Here is a 12,986-nt window from a genome sequence, read left to right as displayed (position 1 = left end):
TAATAAACCAAGCGGATTGGTGTTCATACCTTTAGACGGCAGCGGTGCAGCGTCCACCGCTGAAGCTTCGTCTCTCTCCACTGCCTTTCTCACTCTTTTAATATTCTTCCTTTTCCTCTCAGGCTTTTCCTCATTCCCGTCTTCTGTTACTGGTGATGCAAAACCTGGACTGGATATCAGTTTTCTTTTTGGCCTGCTGGACACCCGAGGCTGGTGGCTTCTATTTGTGCGCACAGCTGTTGCTGCAGTCTCGTTCCCTATAAACAGGTGTGCCAACATTTTAATGTCGAATCTACTTACGATCAGAGACAGGGCAGCAGAGCTATGGCCAACAAAATCATACCAGCGCTCTCTGAAAACAGAGCCCCGGTTTAATGACTTCAGCATTTGTGTCACATAACATCAACTCCCTGCAGTGTTTGTTTACCTTGAGTGCAAGTTGTCTGATGGCTGTGCTCCAGGACGTGGTGATCCAGGTCTTTTGCGCTATGAGCAACAAACTCACACCGAAGGCAGCTGAAGGGCATGTGGCCCCGCGAGTGTCTCTCCATCTCACCCTGTGTGAGGAATGACACTCTGCAGGACTGCAGGGTGCAGGGGATAAGAGTGAGACCATGTGTGGACGTGAGGTGCGTTTGATATTCCTGACGCTCTGTGCTGCTGAACTGACAGCCTGGCTGAGCGCAATGGAACGGGCCTTTAGGGTCACGTCCACCGTGGATGCTTTTAAAGTGCCGTCTCAGGACACCTGGCTTGGAAAAGGCCTCGCTGCACTGAGAACACCTGTAGCTCCCCAGCTGTGTTTTACTGGGTGGTGTGGTCAGCTTATCTGAACAAAGGTGGGAGGTAAATAAGCTGCTGTCTGAGAAACTCTGTCCACATTTTTCACATTGATGAGGTTCCACTGTCTCCATTGTGTCTGAAACAACAGAGGACTTAATTACAAAGTGAGAGATTTAAAAAGGGTTAAACACACATTGGTAACTTAGTGCGGCTGCAACTATGATGATTAATCGGTCAGTTGTTTTCTTGATAATTCAAATCGTTTTCTGGGCTATAAAAAAATGAAAATCTGGGTTTTCTAAATCTGAAGGTGACGTCTTCAAATGTTTTATTTTGTCCACAGCCAAAAAAAAAAAAATAGTTTACTTTCATAGAGGAGGAAAGAAACAAGAACATATTCATATCTAAGTAGGAAATGTGACTTTTTCCCCTTCAAAAGCTCTTAAAATAGCTGCTGATTTAAAAAAAAAATCCTGTTCTTCCTGTTAATTTTGGTTGTATTGTTTTTATTATGAATATTATTGTATTATGTGTGTTTGTTTATCTTTTAGTTTGTCTGTACAGTTGATTTCACTGTGATTTGCTTTGGTTGCACTTTGTAATTGTGTCTCTGCTACAAAATAAAGAAATGCAATTTTATAAGATGAAGTTTCATCACTTTTCTGACATTTTATAGACCAAACAACTTATTGATCAATCGAGGGAGTGACATGATTGCAGCCCTATTTTTTAACATATACTGCTTATAAACCTTTATTCACAGTTGTTAGCTGTTGGTGGGCTGTGTTGATATAATCCCAATTTTAACCACTTGTTCTGCTCCATAATTAATGAACAAAAATAACTGATTATAAATGCATAATAACGACGTGTAATAACAAACACATTAACACATACGTACCTTGTTGTGGCTACAAACATCTAACAGCACAAACAGAATTCAACCTACTGCCTGGCATTCCGAGATCCACCGTACCTGTAAAACACAAAACCAAAAAATGTTAGTTTAACAGTATTCAGCTGATGTAATTAATCTCCACTGCTTTACTATTACACAGTACGCTGTCTTTATTCATATTAAGTGATAGTAGCTGAGATATAACTCACTTTTTGACGATATTAACTAGCATAACAACAACTAACATACGTAGCCGAGCTAACGTTAGCTTCTTGTGATTCTGGTCGCTAACCGTTCCCAGTCTCGGTTCTCGGCTCTCTTAGCAAATAAATGTCTGTGTTACGGTCCGTGCAGTCTAATATTATGGTTTCAAATTATATTCTCCATAAAAATATTCATCTTTAGTCAGTTTCAGGGGTTAGCTTGCGAGAAAAATTGTGTTAGGATAACAGTAGCGGGGGAGCGGAACGAATGTTTGTGTGCAGGCGACCAGTCGGAGTGATATTTGTCAAACACAGGAAGTGTAGCAGAGGTCGCTGTCATCCATACATTGCACACATGAGGATTTCGCAATAGTTGGAAGAGCAGCGCTATTTAGAAAAGCAGTTTGTGGATATTTTACATTGGAAATGACGATATCTTCCAAGACAGCAGTATGAGATGAAGACAAAGAAGGCAAGTCGGTGGGCTAATAGCTAATTATTTAGCTAACATGGCCGGATGTATCATTAGAAACTAGCACCAGCTGCAAAACTCTCAATTTGGCAGCAGTTTTTTAAACTGAGTGACTTCCAAACACTCTGGACCTTCAGATTAAATGAGCTTGCACTTTGTATGTAGGTCTGTTCTCCTTTAGTCTGATACCGTTCGGGGTGTACACACATCAGCAACATGCCTCTGTCAGACTTTCTGGACGGCCTGAAGGACAACCCATACTTCGGGGCCGGGTTTGGACTGGTTGGGATTGGGACAGCGCTGGCAATGGCCAAGAAAGGTGCCCAGGTGGGAATGATCTTCTTCCGCAGGAACTACATGATCACTCTGGAGGTCCCCAGCAGGGATAAGAGCTACCACTGGCTGCTGAGCTGGATCACAAAGCACGCCAGGCACACTCAGCACCTGAGCGTGGAGACCTCCTACCTGGCACATGAGAGTGGACGGGTCCACACGCAGTTTGACTTCCATCCGAGCCCTGGGAACCACATCATCTGGTCAGAAGAGTCCTCTTAATCTTTACATCTATTTCAGCATGCTTCCAATACACATACACATACACACTGATGGCATCTTTTCAGGTTCAAGAAATATGCCAAAAAAGAAAAAGAGTCTGCTTTGCAAATACTGCTCTCTCTGTCAACAGTACAGCCTCTGACACTGTCATGCATTCTGCTCTGCAGGTATGGGAGGAAGTGGATCAGGGTGGAGAGGACCAGAGAGAAGCAGATGGTGGATCTGCACACCGGAACCCCGTGGGAGTCTGTAACCTTCACTGCTTTAGGCCGAGACAGACAAATCTTCTTTAATATCTTGCAAGAAGGTGAAGTTCTACACAGGTCTACAGTTCATACCCAACACGTACAAATCTCTTTGCCATTCAGAGGTTATTTGCTACAGTTGTCAATCATGTTCTGCAGCAAGAGAACTGGCCCTGAAGCAGGAAGAGGGACGTACAGTGATGTACACAGCCATGGGTGCAGAGTGGAGGCCCTTTGGGTTCCCGCGGCGACGCAGACCCCTCAGCTCTGTGGTCCTGGACGTGGGTGTGACTGAAAGGATCGTAGACGATGTGAAGGACTTCATCGGAAACCCAAAGTGGTACACAGACAGAGGTAGAACATCCGGGTGTTAGCTGTCTTTGAGTCTTTTATTTTTTGTATTAACTAGTTTTATAAATATAATTTTATTTATTCATTGTTTTTTATTCTATGAGGGCCACCTGTTGATTTGATTATGTTAATGTTGTTGTTTTTTTGCAGGCATCCCCTACAGAAGAGGATATCTGCTGTATGGTCCTCCAGGATGTGGGAAAAGCAGCTTTATGTGAGTGTGCTTTGGACTTCATGCCCTTCCTGTATAGAAATAATCTGCGTGAGAGGCGGACTGTATGTCAATCACTTGTGTGCAATAGCTTCATCTTTGTGACTCATTACATTCCAGCACGGCGCTGGCAGGCGAGCTGGGCTACAGCATCTGTCTGATGAGTCTGAGCGACCGATCCCTGTCAGATGACCGTCTGAACCACCTGCTGAGCGTGGCGCCGCAGCAGAGCATCATACTGTTGGAGGATGTCGATGCAGCATTCGTCAGCCGAGAACTGCTTACCACAGAGAGTCAGTAACAGTGTTTACAGTAACCCATGAGATATTTTCATTTATGACAATGTGTTTGGGTTTAATTCTGTTTTGTGAGTGACTTTAAATCCCTTTTGTCTCTTTCTGTCAGATCCTCTGGCCTATCAGGGGATGGGAAGACTGACTTTTAGTGGCCTCCTTAATTCTTTGGATGGAGTTGCTTCATCTGAGGCCAGAATAGTCTTCATGACCACCAACTTTATTGACAGGTAAGAGAAATTTTTTATTTGGGTTCTAGACTAAAGGAATGAGACCTAGTATAAGACTTAGTGAACGCTAATGTTGCTCTGTGTCTGCTGAATGTGTAAACAAGCGACAGTCGGCTCACGCATCTGCTCTCTGCCCTTGTTTGTAACGTGCGCTCACAGGTTAGACCCAGCACTGATCCGACCCGGCCGCGTTGACCAGAAGCACTACATCGGTCACTGCACTCACTGGCAGCTCGTGCAGATGTTCCGGCGGTTCTACCCGGACGAGCCCGACTCTGAAGGAGAGCGTTTTGCGGAGCGAGCGCTGGCCGCCCACTCAGAGATCAGCGCTGCACAGGTGCAAGGACACTTTTTAATGCACAAAATGGACCCTGCAGGATCGATAGACAATGTGGGCGGAATAAAAGGATGACGGGACCGGATGGTGTTTGGAGACTGATGACAGAATAAAGAGAAACATGAGAAACGGGAGTAAATCTTTTTTTCCACATTTCCTGTTGAAGTTGGAAATGGTATCACAAATGCGCACCATAGACTTTATATACAGTATATGAAACAGAGTTCTGATATAACACCCATCTTGGCCTGACATGGAGTGCCTTTGAGCAAAGGACAGAAGTAGATACTTGCCTCCAATTATTGCTTTGATTTTAAAGGTCCAGTGTGTAGGATTTAATATTTATAACTGTTTTCATTGGTTAAAATTTTTTTTTTTTAAATTAAGAATGAAATAAAAAATCTTTGGGTTTTTGTTATAAGCCTTATATTCTATCAGAGTCCATAATGTTTTCACGTTTTGAACATCCAGTGAAGATCGGAGGCTGAGTCGAGGGGATTTCAGCTGGTTGCGATCTGCAGCCTCACCACTAGGTGCCACTAAATCCTTCACACTGCACCTTTAAACCAAGTCAACCCTGAACAAGCAGAACAGGGCTGTGAAGCTTGGATCATGACTCTTCACCCGTTGAACTAAAAAAAGAACATCCAGAAGTCCATGAACTCACATTTGTCTCTGTTTTCACATTTATTATCTCATTTAGTAAATCTTTCTCATCTTCTTGCAAACTATGAATGATTCATTTGCTTCATGTAGTCACTGTTGTCGACCTGCTGCCGTCTCGCTCTCGTACATCAGACAAAAAGGAAACTTCATGCAGTCAGTTTGTGTTAGCAAACATTTCAAACCCGCTGCTGCTGTTTATTTGATTTTAGCTTTGCTTCCAGTGAGATTTGACAGTGATTTCTTTTCCTACAATGAATGTTGCTGCACCAGAAACAATATATTTAAAACATTCAGTCCTGTTCTGGATGTATTCTTGAAAAAGAACCGATAGGAGTAGCGATAGAATGCTAATGTACTCATCCATATCAGACATTGTTATAGACACAGATCAGCCTTTACATTATAACCACCGACAGGTGAGGTGAATAACATTGATTATCTTGTTACACTGGCATGTGTCAGTGGGCGGGATATACCAGGCAGCAAGTGAGCACTTTGTCCTAGAAGTTGTTGTGTTGGAAGCAGGAAAAATGGAAGGATCTGAGTGAGTCTGACACGGGCCTGGGTCAGAACATCTCCCAAACTTCCCAAAAAAGTGGCCTGAGGAAGGACAACAGCTGACATTGGGGCTGGGCACCCGAGGCTCATTGATGAGCGAGGTGAGCAAAGGCTAGTCTGCGTTGTCCGATCCCACAGAAGAGCTACTGTAGCACGAATGGCTGAAAAAGTGGCCACAATGGGCACGTGAGCATCAGAGCTGGACCAAGGAGCAATGGAAGATCACGTTTTCTTTTAGCCAGGTGCCTGAACGTCTCTTACCTGAGGAAGAGGTGGCACCGGGATGCACTACAGAAGAAGGCAAGTAGGTGGAGGCAGTGTGATGCTCTGATGCGTTTGCTTCGGGCATTCGTGTGGATGTTAAAATGTTTTGGCTGATCGGTGGAATTTATAAACGGCTTATTTTTTTTCACATACAACATTTACTGAAAAGCAGATCAAGCAGCGTTTTCTCCTCCTCTGTCCACGAAGTGAAGGCTCAGTGGTTTGTCTGGTACCAGAACTGTGCGGTTGATGCATTTCAGCTCCCCAACCGTCGGATCTGGTTTGATTTCAAATTGCCGGATCAGCTGTAGGAAAAAAAACACAAAATAAAACACTGAAGTTAAAGGTTTTAAAGTTGTATCTTGTTTGATAAAATCAAGCTTGACATCAGCAGGTGTGTTCAGTAGATGTTATATTCCCACTCACCCGAAACAGAGCCAGATACATCTCGAGCTCAGCAACCCGGCGACCGACGCAGCCTCTCACTCCGAAGCCAAACGGGATGGCCCCGAAGGCGTTGGGCCTGATGCGGCCGTCACGGAGCCACCTCTCCGGCTTAAACGTGAACGACTCTGGGAATACGTCCTCATCATGACTGATGGCATAGTGAGAAAACGTGAAAGCGGTCTGGAGAAACAGCAGTGAAGAGATAAAACACTGAAACTCTAGTTTCAAGTTAGACAACTAAAATACAGAGACGTTTAAACTTATACCAATTTTCTTTGAAGGTTTTACAACAAAAATAAAAATGGCTAAAAAAAGCAGACCCACATTCTTTGGAAACTGATATCCACCAATCGTTACATCCTTGTCCGTCACGACTCTGGCGTTGATGGGAACCACAGGGTACATCCTGCAAAACAGGATCTCAAATGATTCGGTTCAGGCTGCTTGCTGATGATGAGCAATGATGAAGAAGTAAGAATATAAAGGAACAATGCCTGAAATTTTATAAAAACAGAAAAAAAAGTGGTATCCTTAAATCTAGATCACATGTTTTTACATCACTGACGGTCTCACCTCAGTGATTCCTTGATAACAGCCCTTAAGTACTGCATCCGAGTGACCTCCTCTGCAGAGGGTATCCGGTCCGCTGGCACCAGCGCGGACACTTCTTCGTAAAGTCTGTCCTGAGCTTGAGGGTTCTTGGACAGCAGGTGCAAAGTCCATGTGAGGGTGTTGGAGGTCTTGACAACAGAAACACGTCATTATGTCAACAGAGAGAGAGAGAGAGAGATGCGTACAGATATCAACATAAAGGCGAGACTTTTCTTTACCGTGTCCACTCCGGCTAACAGGAGCTCAGAGATGTTGCCGTACACATCTTTCATGCTCATCTGAGTGTTTGAGAGGAGGTAAGCCAGGTATTGACCCTCCACATCCTGGTTGTCGTCCAAACGCTGCTGAAGGACCTCCATCCTCTTGTCAATCAAGTTGGTAGCTAAAATGAGTGCAGAAATAGAAGTAAAGATTCAAAATTTTTTATTTCTTCTCAATTTTAAAGGTAAAATAAAAGTTAGTCACTCACCAAAGTTGAAGATGCCGTCCCAGCCTGCGATGTAGTGTCCCCAGTAGGGCAGCAGGCTGCGACTCCACTTGGGCATCAACGTCACAATGAAGTTGTACGAGAACATCTTGGATATTGAGTTGATGAACTCTTGCGTGCCTTTGGGGATCTCCTTCTCCAGGCAGCCGAGCCTCGTCTCGAGCAGAATGGAGGCAATGGCTGAGGGGCGAAGGTTAAGATTTAGGTTCAGAGAAATACAGTGTCTGTGCAGCTTTGTGCAGGTTTAAGTTTTTCCACGTACCCTCCAGTGAGAAACGATAGAACTCATTGGCGATGTCGGGCACCAGATCTCCTGTGGGGCTGCCCTGACGCAGGTAGCACATCCTCTTGATGAAGTCCGTAACGACGTCGTTGAGGGTGTCACAGTACTGTGCAGAGTCCCTCGGATGGAGCATGCGCTTGTTCAGCACCGCCCGGAAGTTGTACCACTTCTCACCGTTTCTGGGAACAGAAAAGGAGCCACAGTGACAAAATGTGATAAATGTTTTTTCATGCTTTTGGGTTTCCATGTGTTTGTGATATAAATTCCAGACTCTTTGTAACAATAAAAACATAGACACCAGAGATTAGTTTTATCTGACGGAGGATTAACTGAAGTCCTAAATTGTGAATCCTTAAAAAAAAACAAAAAACAGCTCATTTCTTCACGTGAGTAAAGTGGCACAATAGGTATGATTTTGTCCCTTTAAGATCTGAAACACATTCAGCAGCACTCCTGGCTTAGAGAGTTGAGCAACTGCGTGATGTGTTTGTGACAATACTGCCCTATAAAACAGATGCTGGTGTGTAAATCTTGTCACCTTTGGACGCAGCCAAGATTTACTGTTTGAAGTCTTTATGCAAAACGAGGGTAACTCGTGAATTTCACACATTAAGGTGTGTTTACAGGTCAGAGAGTACTAGTGCGTGTGTGGCTACAGAGGAAGCTGCTTGTAGTCTGATAAATTCACTCCAGTGATGTCACTCAGTGGCTGATTTGCATTGTGGGTAATGTAGGCGCCTGATTATGGAAATCAGTCCACTGGTCGAACGTCGAGATAAAATACAAAATATCAAAATCCACACAAGCAGAATCAGAGATGAAGGCTTTTTTTTAACTGCACACCTTCTTCCTTTTCAAAACTTGTAATGAACTACATTACCCACAATGCAAATGATCAGACTACATGCAGCTTCCTGTAGAGCCACAAAAGGCTTTATACTACTTTTTCACATATGCAAGGTCCAACGTATTTTAAGAGAATTTTTACCTCACAAAAAATGTTTTTTTGTTATTTCATTTAAATTGACTTCAGATTAATATTTTAATTAAATGTGTTAATGTCTTTGTTTATCCGAGCTAAACTCTGCACAGGAATTAAACATTAACATTCCAGTCTGAGATCTGTTAGAAGGTCAAAACCAATCTAAAACCCTCACATGATGTGACTTAGTCCTTCTTAGCAGGGAAATGGGAATGGAAGCATTGTTACGCACATTATGCAATCTTACTCTGTAACTCTGTAATCCGTGATTCTAAGTTATAACACGTTATCACTAAAGAATGTAATAGTGTTCTTTCACTAATAGAATAATGAAAAATAGGATACCATCAGAAGAAACCTCTAAATGACAAGTTAATGTTCCTGATAAAAACCAAAGAGCTTTTGGAGCACACAAAAAACTGATCTGAACATCAGCTCACATATCAGATACTATACGATGCTACACGTCGGTGCACATTGTTGGAAAACGACTTAAAGCACATTGTTAGCTGTTTCTCCCTTTTGATTATGTAACTTTCTGGAAGGTGGAGAGGGGCCCCTGAGATATGCACTTCTGAGAAAGCAAAGTCTGCCTGCTTCAAACTCAAACTTGACTGATTTGCTATTTCCACAACAGCTGCATTAGTAGAAAAACTAATGTCATTTAGGATGTCCTCTGTTGGACTTATTGTCCTTGTTCAGAAAAGAGTGAGTTCTGCTCTTTGGTAGCAATTTGCCAAACCACTATTGCGGAAAATCCCATAAGAAAACATTAGAAATCACTGGGACGTGAGGTAGAACCCACTGTTCCTCGGGGCCTTGTCGTCTCACCAAACCTTAACATAGAAAAGTGAAATCAAAGTTTTAATGAGTCACCAGAGTTTGGACTTTAACGGCCTGATCGGTCATTTAAATGGCTTAAACGTTTATGATCGTTCTCAGTTTATGTTTCGGGATTTTTTTCCATGTGAATCATCGCTAGAGTGGAGAGGAGCTGGAAAACCTTCTGAAAGATTTCTCCTAATCTTGATTTAGATTACAATTTTCAGTCTACATGCATAATTCAAACATCACACTAATTGGAAATTTTGCGCCGGTCACAGACATGTCATTATGAATACAAACACTTGACTTACACTTTTGGGCAGACAGCGCCAGTTTTCTAACTTGCTCCTGTCAACTCTTGCTATAAAAATGTACACAATAGCAGTTACCTATACATTTGTGGCTGGAAATTTGCAAATGAATGATTTAAAACAGGTGAAATACTGAAACAGATGAAGTTGCTAGATGTGCCGAAAGAAGCAGGAAGGACATCGGTCGTAGGGAACGGCCCGGCAGTCTTACTCTGTGAAAAGCCCGTAGCCGAACCCTCTCATGTCGCGGTACTCCTTCCACACAGCCATGTCTCCTCGGCTGGGGAGTTTGTTATCATTCCTCAGGACTTCCGCCAGGAGCTGTGGTGTGTTCACACAGATGTGGTTCGTGGCGCCTCTGTATATGGGCCCGTAGAGCTTCTTCTCATAGATCTGATAGTGGGGGAAAAAAAAAATCCAAGATAGACGAGTCAACAGAGCAACCAGTTCTACGAGTCATTGTTCATTCCTGCTGCATACTGAATATCTGTCCAATTAAGCAAATGTATTGTGATGTTTAACTTAAAGACAATACATTGCATATTTATAAAGTGAGTTAGTGACAGTAGACACTGTTCACCTCTGCAGGAAAGTGATCCTGCAGGGAGGAAAACGAGCCTCTGTGCTTTGGTAAGCAGCTATTGTTTCTGCAACCAGGCTCATGTTTTCTATTATGCAACACCACTCGAACACCCTTATCCCTCCTGTAACAGGTCAGCCCGGCAACCGCAGCAAAGTTTTTATGAGGGATTTCACACAGAAGGCATGCAACATTTTTAGATTAGGATCAGACCAGCCGTGCGTCTCTCTCTCCCTCATACCTGTAGCTCATGCATACGGTTGTGGAAACCCTGAAACGTCATCCTGTATAAGAGCTCCCATAATGTGACTCGTGGGAGGTCCTCCAGTGTCCGAGGCTTGTCCTGGAGGGAAGAGAGGGGCTCAGAGGCAGAGGAGACGCTTCCCGCCCCCCTGGAGCAGACTGCAGCGACGCGGCCCGGCAGGAGGCAGCTGCTTCTCCACATCACATTCCCAGACGACCGTGCAGCCATGACGAGGACCGGCTGGTGAATGCACAGGGCTTCTGTTATATTCAGGGAGAGCAGCTGAGCAGGGAGGGGCCACGTCTCTGAGAGGGTTAACCCTTACTGCACAACTCGCAGGGATGAACCAGGATATAGTATGCTTTCATTAAGGATATAGTTAAAAGACAGCTATTATGCTTTTTTCTTTCCTTTTTATGTTCTTGTTCATGTAATAGATCTTGAAAATCTTAAAAAAAAAAGGCCGGAGTCTGCAGCAACAGAAGCTCCTATCTCCCACAGAAAACGCTGCTCCTGAAACGCATCGTCAGTAAGCCCGCCTTTAATTCTGTGACTTTGTGACATCACACTACGTCACCATGTCACGCATTTGAATAATTTCTAATCAGTACCTAGTTTGACATGTAAGAAATGATTTAGTACAGCTGCTCTGTTGTTGTGAGTGGTGCTGGATCAGGCGTGTGTGAGCTGACCAATCAGAGCAGACTGATGATCGGGAGGGCGGGCCTTAAAGAGACAGGAGCTAAAACAGAGGGTGAATAAAGTGCTGCAGGATGAGAAAACTGATGTGTTTTTTGAGCACTAAAGCATATAAAGCTATTCTATTATTAACCCAAAATAAAACTATGAACCTAAAAATTAGCATTATATGTATCCTTTAAAATAGGATACCATCTAAAGAAACAAGTTATTGTTCCTGATAAAAACTTCGGAGATTGTGCAGAACTTAAAAGTTAATGTAGCTTTTGCTGCATGGAGTAAGATTTGACTGACATCGTTGGAAACATGTCTGAAATCTAATTGACTTGAATTTCTTTGACAAGCTCAGTGCTTACTGAAGACTGAAAAATATTAACAACACAGGAAAAACATTGTACCAGATATGTATGTTTGTTCAGCCTGCATGTCACAATGAAACGATGCAACAAGCAGGCCATAAAACGGCCATGTAACAGCGAAAAAGGGAACCGAATAAACCAGAACCATATGACAATAGTCAGTTTCTATTCTGGTGGGCTGGTTCTGGCCCAGACTTGACCTCTGGTCTGGTTTTTCTTCTGTTTCTTCAGGTGCCGTGTGTTATGTGGGCCACAGTTTTGCCGTATTTGAAGCCAGTGTCCTTAACTTTAACACAAATCCTCTCATTGCGATGAAAATTAGCATGTTGTGTTGTTCGTGTTTTCATCACAGCCAGTCAGAACTGGAGCCGATCAACACCCGAGACCACTGCAGAATCATTCGATCAGCGAATGTTTGTTTGTGTTTGTTGTCTTATCTAATCTGGTGCGAAGGGGTATAAATGAATTTATCTGCAACATGAGCACAAGCAGGCTCAAATGGACACTAAACATAAGAAGTGGCCCTGTAGTGAATGTGTAGCACTTGTTGTGATTACTACTTTACAAATCATCCAGCAGAGGGCAGCAGAACTTCACACACAGAACAGAGCCCAGATTCTCCACCAGTGTCTCTCAGATTCTGGGGATTCCTGCACAGCCCAGGAGGACTGATCCCCTGTGGTTTGTGGACCAGCTGGGACTGGAGGTCGTTTATGCACCACAGAGACCACACCAGGACCTTAAGACCAAATGGACTCAACAACGAAATTTAATAATTATTTCCCATCAAACTGCCTGGGACCAACAAAAACAAAACAAATGAACCTGAATAAAATCGAGCACATGTGCTGATTCTATTCTTGCTGCACATGTGAGTGCATTTAAAGAATCAGCCCCTTTTTAAGTGTTGAGTGACAGCTTGAACAACCAATCACAGAACCATATGGTATATAGGTGTGAGTGTGTGAGTCAGAGAGACAGAGAGAGGAAGAGAGAGAGAGAGAGAGAGAGACTACCTGTTTGTAGTCAGTCTGCAGAGGGACGTCACCTCAGCCGGTCACGCATGGTGCATGAAGACAAGTGCGCGAAAC

The 12,986-nt window shown here is 43.5% G+C and overlaps 3 protein-coding genes across 3 annotated transcripts in view; 1 reads left to right on the top strand and 2 right to left on the bottom strand.

Annotated features, from left to right (window-relative positions):
* znf142 (zinc finger protein 142) overlaps nt 1–2,158 on the bottom strand; it is an 8,766-nt gene extending 6,608 nt beyond the window's left edge. The window contains exons 1-4 of the mRNA XM_030427837.1: nt 1,891–2,158; nt 1,685–1,759; nt 428–919; nt 30–257 (exon numbers count right to left, since the gene is read on the bottom strand). Of these exons, the coding sequence (XP_030283697.1) occupies nt 30–257; nt 428–914 (715 nt within the window). The 5' untranslated portion in view covers nt 915–919; nt 1,685–1,759; nt 1,891–2,158. The remainder of the gene's footprint in view (nt 1–29; nt 258–427; nt 920–1,684; nt 1,760–1,890) is intronic.
* bcs1l (BCS1 ubiquinol-cytochrome c reductase complex chaperone) lies at nt 2,159–5,306 on the top strand. The gene is made up of 7 exons (XM_030427913.1): nt 2,159–2,892; nt 3,079–3,218; nt 3,316–3,510; nt 3,658–3,721; nt 3,839–4,011; nt 4,124–4,241; nt 4,401–5,306. Exons 1-7 carry the CDS (start codon nt 2,573–2,575, stop codon nt 4,651–4,653), a joined length of 1,263 nt encoding a protein of 420 aa, XP_030283773.1. The 5' UTR covers nt 2,159–2,572; the 3' UTR covers nt 4,654–5,306.
* On the bottom strand, nt 5,246–12,986 carry cyp27a1.1 (cytochrome P450, family 27, subfamily A, polypeptide 1.1). Its single transcript, XM_030427909.1, has 10 exons — nt 12,912–12,986; nt 10,835–11,077; nt 10,225–10,406; nt 7,875–8,074; nt 7,595–7,792; nt 7,344–7,507; nt 7,087–7,253; nt 6,838–6,919; nt 6,493–6,693; nt 5,246–6,371 (listed from the first exon to the last, which is right to left on the bottom strand). Exons 2-10 carry the CDS (start codon nt 11,063–11,065, stop codon nt 6,240–6,242), a joined length of 1,557 nt encoding a protein of 518 aa, XP_030283769.1. The 5' UTR covers nt 11,066–11,077; nt 12,912–12,986; the 3' UTR covers nt 5,246–6,239.

This window comes from Sparus aurata, chromosome 9 (genome assembly GCF_900880675.1).
Source record: "Sparus aurata chromosome 9, fSpaAur1.1, whole genome shotgun sequence".
In the NCBI taxonomy this organism is placed as follows: domain Eukaryota; kingdom Metazoa; phylum Chordata; class Actinopteri; order Spariformes; family Sparidae; genus Sparus; species Sparus aurata.
This window is presented reverse-complemented; position numbering and strand designations above follow the sequence as displayed.